Source organism: Branchiostoma floridae, chromosome 1 (genome assembly GCF_000003815.2).
Source record: "Branchiostoma floridae strain S238N-H82 chromosome 1, Bfl_VNyyK, whole genome shotgun sequence".
NCBI lineage: Eukaryota > Metazoa > Chordata > Leptocardii > Amphioxiformes > Branchiostomatidae > Branchiostoma > Branchiostoma floridae.
The window spans coordinates 354875-368439 of NC_049979.1; the positions used below are offsets into that span (position 1 = coordinate 354875).

At 40.5% G+C, this 13565-nt stretch overlaps 2 protein-coding genes and 1 long non-coding RNA gene across 4 annotated transcripts; all 3 read left to right on the forward strand.

Annotated features, from left to right (window-relative positions):
• The first annotated feature begins 2125 nt into the window (after positions 1–2125).
• On the forward strand, positions 2126–5450 carry LOC118429128. Of its 2 annotated transcripts, none has more exons than XM_035839568.1 (8): positions 2126–2198; positions 2543–2676; positions 3069–3117; positions 3334–3409; positions 3994–4208; positions 4430–4524; positions 4925–5000; positions 5222–5450. In XM_035839568.1, exons 2-8 carry the CDS (start codon positions 2579–2581, stop codon positions 5432–5434), a joined length of 822 nt encoding a protein of 273 aa, XP_035695461.1. In that variant the 5' UTR covers positions 2126–2198; positions 2543–2578; the 3' UTR covers positions 5435–5450. The 2 variants fall into 2 exon arrangements, with proteins under 2 accessions (XP_035695461.1, XP_035695547.1); XM_035839654.1 differs by having other exon boundaries at positions 2130–2187.
• Positions 5451–6736: 1286 nt separating this feature from the next.
• LOC118427182 lies at positions 6737–11255 on the forward strand. The gene is made up of 4 exons (XR_004832496.1): positions 6737–7496; positions 8600–8656; positions 9927–9998; positions 10612–11255. It is a non-coding gene; the product is annotated as an uncharacterized LOC118427182 (long non-coding RNA).
• Positions 11256–12043: 788 nt separating this feature from the next.
• On the forward strand, positions 12044–13565 carry LOC118427189. The gene is made up of 2 exons (XM_035836829.1): positions 12044–12701; positions 12989–13565. Exons 1-2 carry the CDS (start codon positions 12451–12453, stop codon positions 13038–13040), a joined length of 303 nt encoding a protein of 100 aa, XP_035692722.1. The 5' UTR covers positions 12044–12450; the 3' UTR covers positions 13041–13565.

Here is a 13565-nt window from a genome sequence, read left to right on the forward strand (position 1 = left end):
ATGTTTATTAGTTTATTGTGTATGAATCTTTTAATTAGGACAATAGGGTGGAAAACCCGCCTGGACTTCCTTCTGACCGCATATGTCAACTATATGGCACCCTGATGTCATCAGGCTTTGATGTCTGTTAAATTTGAGACTAGTAATATATAGCATAGGCACTTCAAGCAAACTCCTTCAGTTTACACGCGAAGTTGTATGTTTAGTTTATTGTGTATGATTTTATTAATTAGGTCACTAGTGTGGAAAAATCTTAACGACTTCTTTCTAACCGCATATGTCAACTTTATGGTACTCTGACGTCATCACGCCTTGATGTCTGCTAAATTTGAGACTAGTAATATGTAGCATAGGCACTTCGGTGTAAACAGACGGAGTTTGGTTGAAGTTGTATGTTTGGTGTATTGGACAATAGAGTGGAAAACCCGCCCTGACTTCCTTTTGACCGCATATGTCAACTTTATGGCACCCTGACGTCATCAGGCTTTGATGTCTGTTAAATATTGAGACTGGCAATATATAGCATAGGCACTTCGGTGTAAACAGAAGGAGTTTGGTTGAAGTTGTTTGTTTAGTTAAATGTGTATTAATTTTTTTAATTAGGACAATAGGGTGGAAAACAAGCCCTGACTTCCTTCTCACCGCATATGTCAACTTTATGGCACTCTGACGTCAACACGCCTTGATGTCTGTTAAATTTGAGACTAGTAATATATAGCATAAGCACTTCGGTGTAAATAGAAGGAGTTTGGTTGAAGTTGTATGTTTAGTTTATTGTGTATGATTTTATTAATTAGGTCAATAGTGTGGAAAATCCGCCACGACTTCTTTCTAACCGCATATGTCAACTTTATGGTACTCTGACGTCATCACGCCTTGATGTCTGCTAAATTTGAGACTAGTAATATGTAGCATAGGTGCTCCGGTGTAAACAGAAGGAGTTTGGTTGAAGTTGTATGTTTAGTTTATAGGACAATAGAGTGGAAAACCCGCCCTGACTTTCCTTCTGACCGCATATGTTAACTTTATGGCACCCTGACGTCATCATGCTTTGTTGTCTGTTGAATTTGTCACATGGACTACGTAGCGGATACACTTCGGTTAGAACAGAAGGAGTTTGGTCGAAGTTGTATGTTTAGTTTATTGTTTAATTGGGTCAATAGAATGGCAAACTCGCCCCATCTGTCTCCCGATCGCATATGTCAACTTAATGGCAACGCTGTGATGTCTGTTAAATCTGTGCGTCACTTTAATCTTAGTTGCCCGCTCTCTAATACTGATTATCACTTAGGCCCGCTGTGGGTCGTTAATCAAATCATGTAAAATTTTATTGGTTTTGTAAAACGTAGGGTTTTTCAAGACCCTATTTGCTTTTCTGCTAGTGATTTGGCGGTAGTTCATGAGATTGTCGCTAGGTTTTGTTTTCTAATGTCTAATTTGCACTTTATAGATGAAATGTTACTTTCTAATATCATCTATATGTGAATTCACATTTGATGAGTTGTTACAGAAGATTTGAAGCAATATCCGATATGCATTGAGTGCCATGGACGCTTTGGGGCGAATTTTGGAAATTTCAGTTCCTTCGAATCGGTATCTGAATGGGTAGCTATGTTCGGTCTTATCACGAATCGGCGGCTGAATGGGCGGCTACGAAAGGGCGGATGAATAGGCGGCCAACTTCAGCTTGGTGACCCTTCGACCCTACCAGAAAGGAGAGCCACCTTGCGATTACTTCCGTCAGATACTTTGCATTTGGACATTGTTGACGTGTAACCTGGTAAACGTTACGGGAATACTGTGTTCAAGACGCAAGTAGTAGTTACGTCGCACCAAGGAGCTTTTACCTTGGTCGCACATAGAAATGTTCACATTACAGCATCATGGATTGCATCAATCGCTTTAATCGGTAGATGTCGCATGTGAGTGTCTCATACTAGTATCAGTGATGACAGCATCAACACGCTGTATATTGAAAGACATAATGTTGATTTCACAACGACTGAATAAAATTATGATATGCCTAATTTTGTATAGTCAAAAGCCTAATACTTAAAGCTTTCACAATGCAATCATTCAGCAACAGTGTAACTTTAACGTAAAGAATCCCGAAAATATTAAATACTAGTACTCCCATGCGGTTTTTGCTGACGTTCCACGCTCAACAGATGACCCGGCAACTTGGTGGTTTGTGACATGTACTGTTTTTACAATTTTTCATTCAAATGTTCCGTTCAAAATACCTCACGGGGCGTTGCTATCACTCTTTATGTCTTGGTAACGGTTTACACAAACACATTGTGTCCCAACTACAGGAACACAAGGTGTGTATGTCCATCTCTGTATGTCCCAACTGAGCACGAGACAGTTGTCGCTCATGCATGGCTGCCAATTTATTCATTTGACCACTGCTGTCAAACCAAGGAGGTTGAATCCTTGGTCAAACATATCATCTATTGTTAGAGTAGAGTAGAGTAGAGTATACCAGATTTAACATTCGTCAATTACTAAGTAAAATAACAGAATTCAATTCCTTTGATAGAAATTTGGATGTAGGATACCCAGCCAACTTGTCAGGATGTCTAAACTGGAAACATTCAAGTTGCCGAACCAGGACACTCGGCTCATCAAGTGTAACAACACAGTCTACAAGTTCAAGCTGCAGTACAGAGATGGGTAAGAGCATACGTCATATAAGTGCTATAAATCATTGTTTTAGACATTGTTTTAGTACAGTTGGCTTGTTTCTGTTAAAAGATATTATGTAATATGAAATGAATGGCATCACATTTGATTTCACCAATCACTTTGTACATTGCAGTGATCCAAAGGTATACCTACAACAAGATTTTTTTGCAGGGAACAGCCTATCAATGACCACTTCCTATCACATTACAACACCCTGCTCAATGACACTGTAACTTGTAATACTGTGAACTGTTTAATGTGCCCACATTATGTAAAGATAAAGCAAACAGTAAACTACTGGCAAGCCAGTATCTTTACTCCAATGTTCAGGTCGGAAAATGTTTGACTGTAGACTGAAGCATTTTTTTCTACAATCTCAGGTCCAACCGACTCCCCTGTGATGTAGCCACCATGCAGCAGGAGATGGAGGTACACAGTTCAGTTCATCAGTACAAATGTAATCGCATTCCCATACGATATGAAGCAATCTTAGATCAAGCAAGTCTATCGTAGATATGACACGTAAGAGAGGTACAAGAGGAACCAACAAAAATCACGTGCTCCATCTTTTCAGTCAGGTAGTAAATTTATCATTTTTTTCACCGGCATCCTGTGTTATAATATTATGCCTTATTTATCTTTCAGAATGTGGTTCGCTGTTTGTTACAAATGAAGGAAGACCTACACCCTGTTCGTACAGACCACTTTGTCATCTATCCATGTATCCTTTTGTATTGCAAGAAGGCAGCAGCTCTGACTCTATGTTGGGATAGGTTTCTGCTGGGGCAGCAAATTGAGCAATATGTGAGTCAATTGTGATAGACTAGCCATGTCTTGAGCACCAGTAGAATCTGTTACAAAATTGTGAAAATTTTTTCCCATTGTTTGGATCTTAACATGTGCATAGTTATTACAGCCGGTGTCAATGGGTGGCTGTAACTGAAGAGTGTGATACATGTATCATCATTTTTCTGTGGAAATATATTGTACAATTATTACCACTTAACAAACCTTATCAGAAGTTATAAAATAGTAGTTTATCAACTACTGTAAATGCATTTAAGTTTGCGGGGATTTAATTTCGCGGTTGCAGGAAAAAGGACTTTTCGCGTTGGTTTGAAATTCGCAGTGAAGAGGCTACAGCAAAAACCGCGAACATTAAACCACTGCAAAAGTTTCTGCATTTACAGTAAATTGTCGTTGCTTTGCCATACTGCTGCAATAGAGCAAAGAAATTTTTAAAAAAGTGTAAGGGTTACTTAGATGGCTTGCCACTGTAGTATTAGCACCTTCACCCTGGTACAGACAAACGGTCCTGGGGGACAGCAGGAAAGCTGAAGTTCTACCAGGGTCAGACAGAGCTGCAGGCGTACCCCTATGTGCTGTATGTGTACGTGGAGCCCACCTGTAAGGTCCAGGCTCAGGCCCAGAAGTGTTCGTCAGACCCAACATTTCCTGCTGTGGGTGATGGTGATGATGACAAGAATGAAGAAGTGCATGAGGGGAGGGAGACACACAGGGTAGGCTGATACCCTTTGACACAATGTTGTTCACTTTTACTTATAATTTAGTTATATAGCATGGATAAGAAGTGCATAAGCATATATCATGAATTGTTTATTTGCTTGCTTATTTGTTTAATGAATTTTTATCTGCTCAAAATTTGACATTGTCCAATGTGAAATCAATATGCCAATTATAAAATAAAGTGTGATAATTCCTCCTGTCTTGTTACCTGCAGAGACATAAACCTAAACTAACCCAGGCTGACATCCATGAAGTTTTGAACACAGAGTTTGGACATGTCTTCACTCCGCCTCCGAAGAAGGTGAAAAGGTGTGTCACTGGAACTCTTAGTTGTCAATCAGAGCGTGTGCAATTAGATTTCTCCTGGTTTTCTGATGAATGGCAACATTATCTGTAGTTCCTGCTTTTATTTATCTTTTTCTTTGTCAATCTTTTAGGATAATCCCTTCAGTCCTTGCTATAGCCTTTCTTCCACTGTTACCTTTGTTGAATAGCAATTTTGCTGACAATAATTTTGCAAAACTGGTTAAGATACGTTATACCTCTGTTAAATTTTGTGCAATTGTTTCTACTTACTTAATAGTGTGTTAATGATGATACACAGAGAACAAAACTTGCACTTTGGTAGCTGATATTCCACCAGCTTGATAGAGTCCCACACAGAACCACCCATTATAGTATATAAAGCACAATTTTTTTTTCTTTATAGGAAACATATAAGACAGAATAATGTGAAAGAAAGGCACCCGACGGCTCAAGAACCAGAAGCCATTGGCCAGAATAAGGTATGGTTCAAAGATCTGTTTCAACATCCTTAAAGAATCAATCTGAAAACATTCAGCCTTCATACATTTTGGAGCTGATGTATTTACAAAGAGACTGGTCAAGAAGGTTACTCACAGTTGATGCTGCAGAAACAATATCTGTGCTTTTCTAGTTTTAAAGTTTATACAAATACCTGTACCTATGTTATTCTATCCATTGTTTTCTCCCCTCCAACATGTAGGAAAGACCTGTAACTCCGCCAGAAGGGATACCTCCAGGACCTATACCTCCAGCAGAAGAGATGCCCCCCGGCCCCAGCAGTGTGCCGACCCGGAGCACCAGCAGGAAGGCCTACAGGCTGGGGAGGAGGCACAGGAGCGTAGACACGCCCATCAGTGGGCGCCCAAGGAGGGGTGAGTCAGCTTGTCTCTACCGGAGATTTCAGTTTGTGTAGGAGAAAATGGTTAAAGGTGAAACAAGGGTTGGTTTTTAAAAACACCCCGGCGACGTTAGGTAGATGATAATGTTGAAAATCAGTATCTTTATCAACATAAGTAATAAGAAAATGTAATACATCTATTGGATTTCATAACAGTACTTTAAACACACGGCGGATGTAACAGAGAAAGAGGGAAACATCTATTGATGACAATTATGCAAATTGAAGACCCCATTTGCATTACTAATAAGAAAATGGAAAGTTCCATAATGGTGTATTATAGTAATGCCGTCTCCGCTACGGCTCACGAAAAATTGGAAGGCCTGACTAAAATTCACTTACGGAAAATAATCACTTCCTCCGTATGATTTACATCAAATGAAATAGATTCCCTGCGAATTATGGGAAATCAAAATAGCCTGACCAGGCCTTACGGGAAGGAGCATACAGACCCTAGGTAATTGTCAGTTGTCTACGTTTTGACAACTATGCCCCTACAGTTCCAGAATCAGTTAGAGGGCTCAAACCTGCCCCAACAGAAGCTATCTGCCACTTAAATGACAAGACCATATCATGTTCAGGACAAGATTGTTATCAACGCCGTTCAACGGTTGGCGTTCCCTAGAAAAATTAGAAGTTTGTAAAGTTATGATTGTAACGCAAAGACACGATGCATATGGATCCAAATGTATGAGATAAAGTGAAACATTTAGAAAAGAACTAGACTTGAGCAGGGTGTTGTGTTGTCATTACAGTTAGAGAAGGAATGGGGAGTAAGGGGGAACGTAGTTTATATATAGGTAAAATTGGGGCCCCCGATATGTCGACACAAATCTAAATCCGAACAGAGGACAAAGGGATAAGGAATTTAGTACTATCCCGAGATGCTTTGCGAGAGGAAGGGTCTAAATACAGAGCACACCATATGCTCTCACTCGAGTTTAGCCAAGCGGGGAGTAGAAGGACGAGCCCGGAGCCCTGAACTACAGGATATAGGAGACGGGTAGTTATTTAAGAAAAGCAAGAGTGAGATAGAGAAGGCGTCCGCACAGTCATATACTTGGTCAACTTGCCACTGTACAGACCTTTGGAATTGGCCCTGATATATCGTATTCACATTAATTCCGGAAATGACCTCCTATTTTGCATAATTTGTATTTCATTTTGTACAACATTCATTTCATTTGTCTAAGCTACATACAGACCAAAAATCATGAAAATCCGTTATTTCTTTCTTTAGTAATCGTCTTCGGAAAGTTTTGACAAAAATTAGATGCAATTTCAACACCAATCGCTGGGGGCCCAAAAGTATGCCCTTCTTTCCTAGCACAACAGCTATCTACCAACCATCAATCGTAACCACGGCTTATTCAGAACACGAGATATAAAAAAAAAAACATGTTTCGCTGCAGTTCCAAGTGAAGCCGTTATGGGCCGAAGATTCCCGTAATTATTTCCGTTTTTGTCACACGCCACCAACACAGCAAAATCATTCACCATTCAGCAACAGTTCTTTAGTTATCTTGAGTTGACACAAACAATCACAGACATACATACACAGGTGAAAATATTACACCCATGAATATTTCAAAGGGTAATAAAGCTGCTTGTCACCATGTAAACAACACGTATCGTAGCATGAACATGAACATACTATTACCCAGTATTTGTGTCTTATCTATTACCTGTAATATCTTTTCTGCAAGAAATAGAAAGTTTCTGTATTTCAGTTTAATAAAAAAAAACTGCTTTGATGGTGAACCCTTGTAGGTCTTTTACGTGATCTATGAGAATTCTTACGTTTGAGCCCCGCGAGCACGCACTGACATGTACGTGTAAGTAGTGCGTGCTCGGAGTCATGTTTGAACCCCGTTTGAGCGTGCGTGCTCTGAGTCATGTGACCTTCGTTTTGCTAACTATAGACAAGCGTCCCGGGGCACTCTGTCCCAGTTCTCCCGCCTGATACAAACAAAATGCCGCTAGTCGAAGCAGTGTTTTTCCCGAGGATGATGTTGGTGCACGTAGCCGGGCCAGTAGTTTCGCCTCAAGGTATCTGGAAGACGAGGAACCACCCCAGGTTAGTGAAAATCGGTACCGGAAAGTTGGTCTAAACGATGCTTTTTTTGCATAGAATAAGGCGGAACTCGGAAGCGATTTGTAGTACCGGTTACTGTTAAATACACCGCAATTTTATGACACATTTTCGTCTGCACTTGTACCCCAATATGCCTCATAATTCAAGGACTATTATAATGCCGACTTCGTGTACAAGAGTTTTTGTTCTCGGCGATGTGTTGTTGATTATCTCTCCTGGTGATTTGCGCGAAAACAAAAAACAACAAAAAACAAGTTACTTGTAATCTATCCCGACTCGGTCATTCAACAGTATTGTTGGGTGTGTAACAAAGCCCATCACTTGCCCCATTTCAACTTTTGGGATGTCCATAGACCAAGAATGCATGATCATGCATGCATGATCTGTGTATATTATTTTATTTTTTCTTCGGGTTTGGCAGAAATTTCTTGGGAGAAAAGAAGAAGGGAATATTATTACCTAACATCCATACTTTTGACGTTTGATCTGTTTCTGTGTTGTTTTATGTTCAAAATTTTATTTGACGTAGAGAAATACAGTTGATACGTGGTACATCATTCGAACAATAGGTTTATCCATAGGGGATTACGGTATGATCGGGCCACACTCAGGGTGTATACGATTGCAGAGTATAAAAATTGAATTTAAAGATAGATTTGTTTCTTGGTCTTCAAATTGTGTTCACTGAAACTGTTAATGTCATCTGTGTACAGTCACATTGATTTTGATTCTAGATTACGTAGTATTCAAGTAGGACTTGTGTTTACTGCAGAACAACATCTGGTTTGTGTAGAACTGGCCCGGATCTAATAGTGGATCTTTGGCCCCCCCGGGGATCAAAGTTGTTAATTGGATGCAGTCGCTCCCAGGGTCTAACCTACACGTGGGATCCCCACTCACTCCCGCCATCAGATCTTAGGGAGCAGGCTGCATCCTCAGATCAGAGGTACACAAGCGCTGTCCAAAGTAGTACAAACACGCGAAGGTTTTAGATGTTCGTATTTATTTTTTGTGATATACATATGTATTTGACCAGTGTCAGGATTATGATCGTTGTTTTCTGTGATTTATTGGTTGGTATACAGCTGCCCCAGGTCAGCAGCGGAGGGATGTGAAACGCGGCCCGAAGAGGTCATGGCTTCGTAAGTACAGTCTAATGTTTGATTATAGCCGTCCTGTACTATGATGGTGATATACACACGTTTTAAGTTTTCCATATATACATGAAATACACCCAAGAAATTGAAGAATGTGTGTGTCCGGCCGCTGCTGACATCTGCGATTGATTGTGTAATGTTTACTTATTTGCGGACGGAACCTGTGTGATGGAAATATCCCTATCTATTCAAAAGGATCATACAGAATGACAACAAGGAGGCTTCAGTTAGAAACCTCCATTTTAAACATTTTAGTGTTTTATTAGTTTTTCTTTTCCCTTTAGCAAGACGTTTATGAGATGTGTTTTTGGAAGAGTTTGTACGTTTTATTCAATATTCGCACAAGCAACACGCCTAACTGGGGGTAAATATCATTTCATTGATGAATAGATGATGATAAAATATTTTTCTCCTTTGGAGTAACAATTATGCACAATGTTATTTCTTGATCTGTTAACGATTGTGGGTTGTCGTGATTTCCCGGACCATCCGGCATGTCTGGTACTAATTAAGCTGGAATGGCTGCGGGGAGACCGCGTGTGGTCGAGATCAAAACACAAACATACAGTATTCCGTATTTGTGATTTAGCATCATAGCTAATCAAAGAGACGGATGGAAACTCATTGAATTCGGGAGAGTTGGAGAGTTTTAGGTCGTATCTTAGAAGAAATGTATATAGCTTGAATAATGATTTATCTAATCAAAATCAAATCATGCTCTCAAGAGCTAATTTCCTTAACTGAGAAGAGTTTATAAATATATTGTATTTCATGATGGGACTCTTGGACATATGACATACGATACTAAAATTCCTGACATGCATGTAGGAAAAACGGACACACACTATACTATTAGGCTAGCCCCTGATTAAACTTTTTTATATTTAGTATATATATATTATGGGAACTTGGTTGCCATGGGCTTTCCTTCGTCTGAGAAGGATAAATCTTCTGTCATATTTGTCAGTGTCTACTTGTATGTTGCTTCTGTATGTCCGTTGTAATATCGTCTTGTTAGTTCATATTGATTTTTGATTTATTTTGGTTTATTTGTTTAGAGTGATTTGTTGCCCAAAGTCGGAGAAAGTGTCTCCTATAGCTAGGTTCTGGAGACTTAATATTTGGGCAGCTTGTGCAGACTGGAATATTTGTAACTTGATTAGATGGATACCACAGCTTCTTTGTAAATATTTCATTTACTTTGTATCCCATTGTCAGAGACAGTTGAAAGTTTCAATGTTTTGTCCATGTACAGATCAAACCACCGTGGTCTCCAGGGCTCCATCGACTGCCTTGCTGATGGGAGGACTTAACCGGTCAGTGTGATGTGAGTGAGTGCGCCTGATGAAAGCGCAAACATAGGGATGTAATCAATGCACGACTTGTTGGAATATATCAATCAACTAAGGTGATCATGTTGAGATGAGTGTGTGTCCTAAGAGCGACGAAGACAAAATACTGTAAATGCAGAAACTTTCGCGGTGGATTAATGTTCGCGGTTTTCGCGGCGGCCGCTTCCCCGCGAATTTAAAACCACCGCGAACATTTTTCCATAACAGTTAGGAGATTACCGTGCATGGTGCTACCGCGAAATTAAATCCACCGCGAAAAGTCTATTTTCCCGCAACCGCGAAATTAAATCCCCGCGAACTTAAATGCATTTACAGTATCCCTGGCACCCGTAAAGATGTTCACCATGACTCCACAACCCCGCCACGCCACATACTGCGACTCTTTTCGTTTATTTTCGTTCTCTCTACGTACAGCAGTGCCTACAACATATCTTAGCTGTGACGAGCATCCAAACAGCCGTACAACGACTGTGTCAAATTTATGAGTTGGCTTTCAATTGGAAGAAACCGCTATTTTCAGTATCAGTGTATCCGTTAAGTATTTGAAACGGGCGATGTGATCTCTGTGTTTTCTCCCGATCCCAACAGACTGACCATACATACTGGACACGAGTGACAACGTCAAGGTGTTCCTGACACCCGTACCTGTGTCCACCAGGACGACGCAGTTCCGCCACAACGTGCACAGGGACTCTTACCACGACAGGGAAAGTCAGTGGAGTCCGTGCAAGTCAGTGAGACGAGCTGCATCACTGAAGGAGCCGGAATAGACGTCCGTGTGCCTTATAAAGTCGGGAAGGAGCTACAAATCACGCAGAACAGCACCGTCGACAGGAGGAAGATAATGAGAGGGGAGTGCCAGACCAGTAGCAGATCTAGAATAGCCAATCGATTGCGCTGCTACAACCATAGTGAACCTAAAACTAGTTAGAGAATTCACGGACTAGTTTTGAGGTGATTTATACCATTACTGTGCGTTTTAGTGTACTGGGTATACATTGCAGTAGTAGTTGATTGTGCATGTGTATCAAAGAACCGTACATAAGGTTAACCTCAGCGACGACGGACCGAATCAAACCGGAGATGGATGTAGTAAAGGAGAGAACCGCCATAGGAATGTTCAGTACAATTATTCTGTATCCAACCTGTGACCGAAGTTAGCGGGGTCAGCATTATGTAGTAACATCAAAACACTTAAACAGTCTCCCGTGCCAAGTGTACGGAAAACCTTGTCTCTGCGTCCTTCCTTTATTCTAGCTGTGCTAGTCATAGTCTTCAAAGCAGAATCTAAACAACGTGAAATCCATTGGTTTCATGACTTGTTTGAAATATGTGACTTATTAACATTTCACAATCAGGCTTTACTTAATATGTATCTTTATAGCCGGTATAACCGCCCTTCGGCGTAACACACCAGCTTCAATTCCAAACGACAATTACCTGAAATCACTTCACTTTATATTTTATAGATATCGACATAAAACTGACATATTCGTCTTCATTATTTGTTTTGACCCCGTGAAAGCATATCATCCCAAAGCTCAAAAGACAAAGGCGAAAACTATTTTTCTACCCTCAAAATCATCCTTTCTATAGCTCCAAACGACAACCACTTGAAGCATTCCATTCCAAATTGCAAAAAGCACAAGCTTATATAAGAAATAAAAGCTGGGACATATTGATCTTCATTATGATATTCATAAGCATGCGAAACATCGTAACAATCTGTAACAGAGTGTACTGCCTATGATGTGCAAGGATTGCAGTCATTCCCAGTTATGTGAAAAGACCGTTCCTTAAATCATTAATCCTGACACAAAGAAGACCTAAACAAAGAAAAATAAACAGCTAGAATGGTCCTCAAATACCACTAACAAAGAACGACACCCCCCGAGTATAGCCAAAAATCAATTCCCAAGGGAATGCGTTCGTGGAATTTTCTAAATTCTTTCAAAGCGATCGTAATACTGTAGAAAATGCCTCCGCCCCTGAGGCGTCGCCAAAAAAGTGGTGACAATGTTGAAGCCATATCACAGCTTCTCGAGTTATATTGTCCACAAACAGACACACAAAAATACCAAAACCCGCTACAGAACCCTAGGAAAACGCCATTTTCAAACGTGAACTGCCTTTTCGCAACCGCTACACACCTACAAAATATCGCCAAGATCCATCCACAACTTCTCGAGTTATATGATGTTGACCTACATACAGACCCAACAAGCTCTGGGTCCGTCGATGTACGAGTAGGTTAGACATCCAGGTAATAAGATACGCCCAAAAAGTAGTTGCTCAAGCAATTGGATATGGTTTTGGAAACTGTCAGACGTTTCCGTTTCCAAAACCATATCCAGTTGCTTGAGTAACAACTTTTTGGCGAAAGCTCTGGGTCAACCGATTGTATACCCCTCTTCGCAAAGGCAATCAATGAATCTACCTACTAATCTGGATCTCTGCCCCCCAGTCTTGCTGCACTCCCGCCCGGACCGCCACGCCATCGAGTCGTTTCAACTGTCCGAGCAGCAGCGGCTGCAGCAGCTAGCCTGCCCCACAGCCCCTGGGGTAGCCTGCCCCACAGCCCCTGGGGTAGCTTGCGACACGTCCCCTGGGGGTGACCTGCCGGAGGACACTCAGCCTGACCAAGCACAGGAAAAGTCTGTGGTTGGATCTTTTCTTAGGTAAGTGGGTGAATCACCAATTATAATACTGTAACTACAAGCATCTATCTAACAATCATGGATTATTTTCGTCTATGTGAGTTAGATTGTTTAAGGTATCGCACCAAGGTAGAAGAGGCACACAGTTGGATTTTTGGTCGTGTTTTTTTTACAATTTTACAATGTTTTTTACGCACATTTCTACCTTACGATGTATTTTTGCATGATTCCTAATGTAAGCATGCAAGCATGTATGTTTTGCATGGTTCTTATTGTTAGATTGAACTGCTGACTGTTTTGTTGCCCAGAATGCTCATCCATCCTGCTAGACAGCTGTTCAGCGGACAGGATACCAGCTAGGGAGAGGCACTCGCCATCTTGTGTCAGAAGAAACCTCCTGTTTTCTGCCATTTTTATTGCTTACAAGGAAATTATTTACTGTAGATGTTCAGTGTGCAGACAAAGTTCTTTCTATTGTCCTGTGATATTTTTGAAAGGCATGACAGAACTATGGATGGTGTATATGTTTTCTACAAAACAAGGGACATGTTGATATGATTACTATGTTATACGTTTTGGAAACATTTTTGAATAACTGTCAATGGATAAAATTATTTTCAAGTACATTGAGTCCACAAGTGTGTATTTCAGAGTTGGAACGAACAGGAGCTGGAGTTCTTGTAGTTGTATATTTTTGTAAAAGTGCTCCTGATGAAGGGACAGTAGATAGGTAAGGCCTAGGAAAAAAATGTTGTGTTTCCTGTTTCAGTCCTGAAAAAATTAGGGCCGGTAAATTGGGATTCTTTTTTCTGGTAATTTTTTTAGGCTGGCCAAAACTCTAGTGAGACATATTACAAGACAGTTGAACAAAGATGAACTGAAATG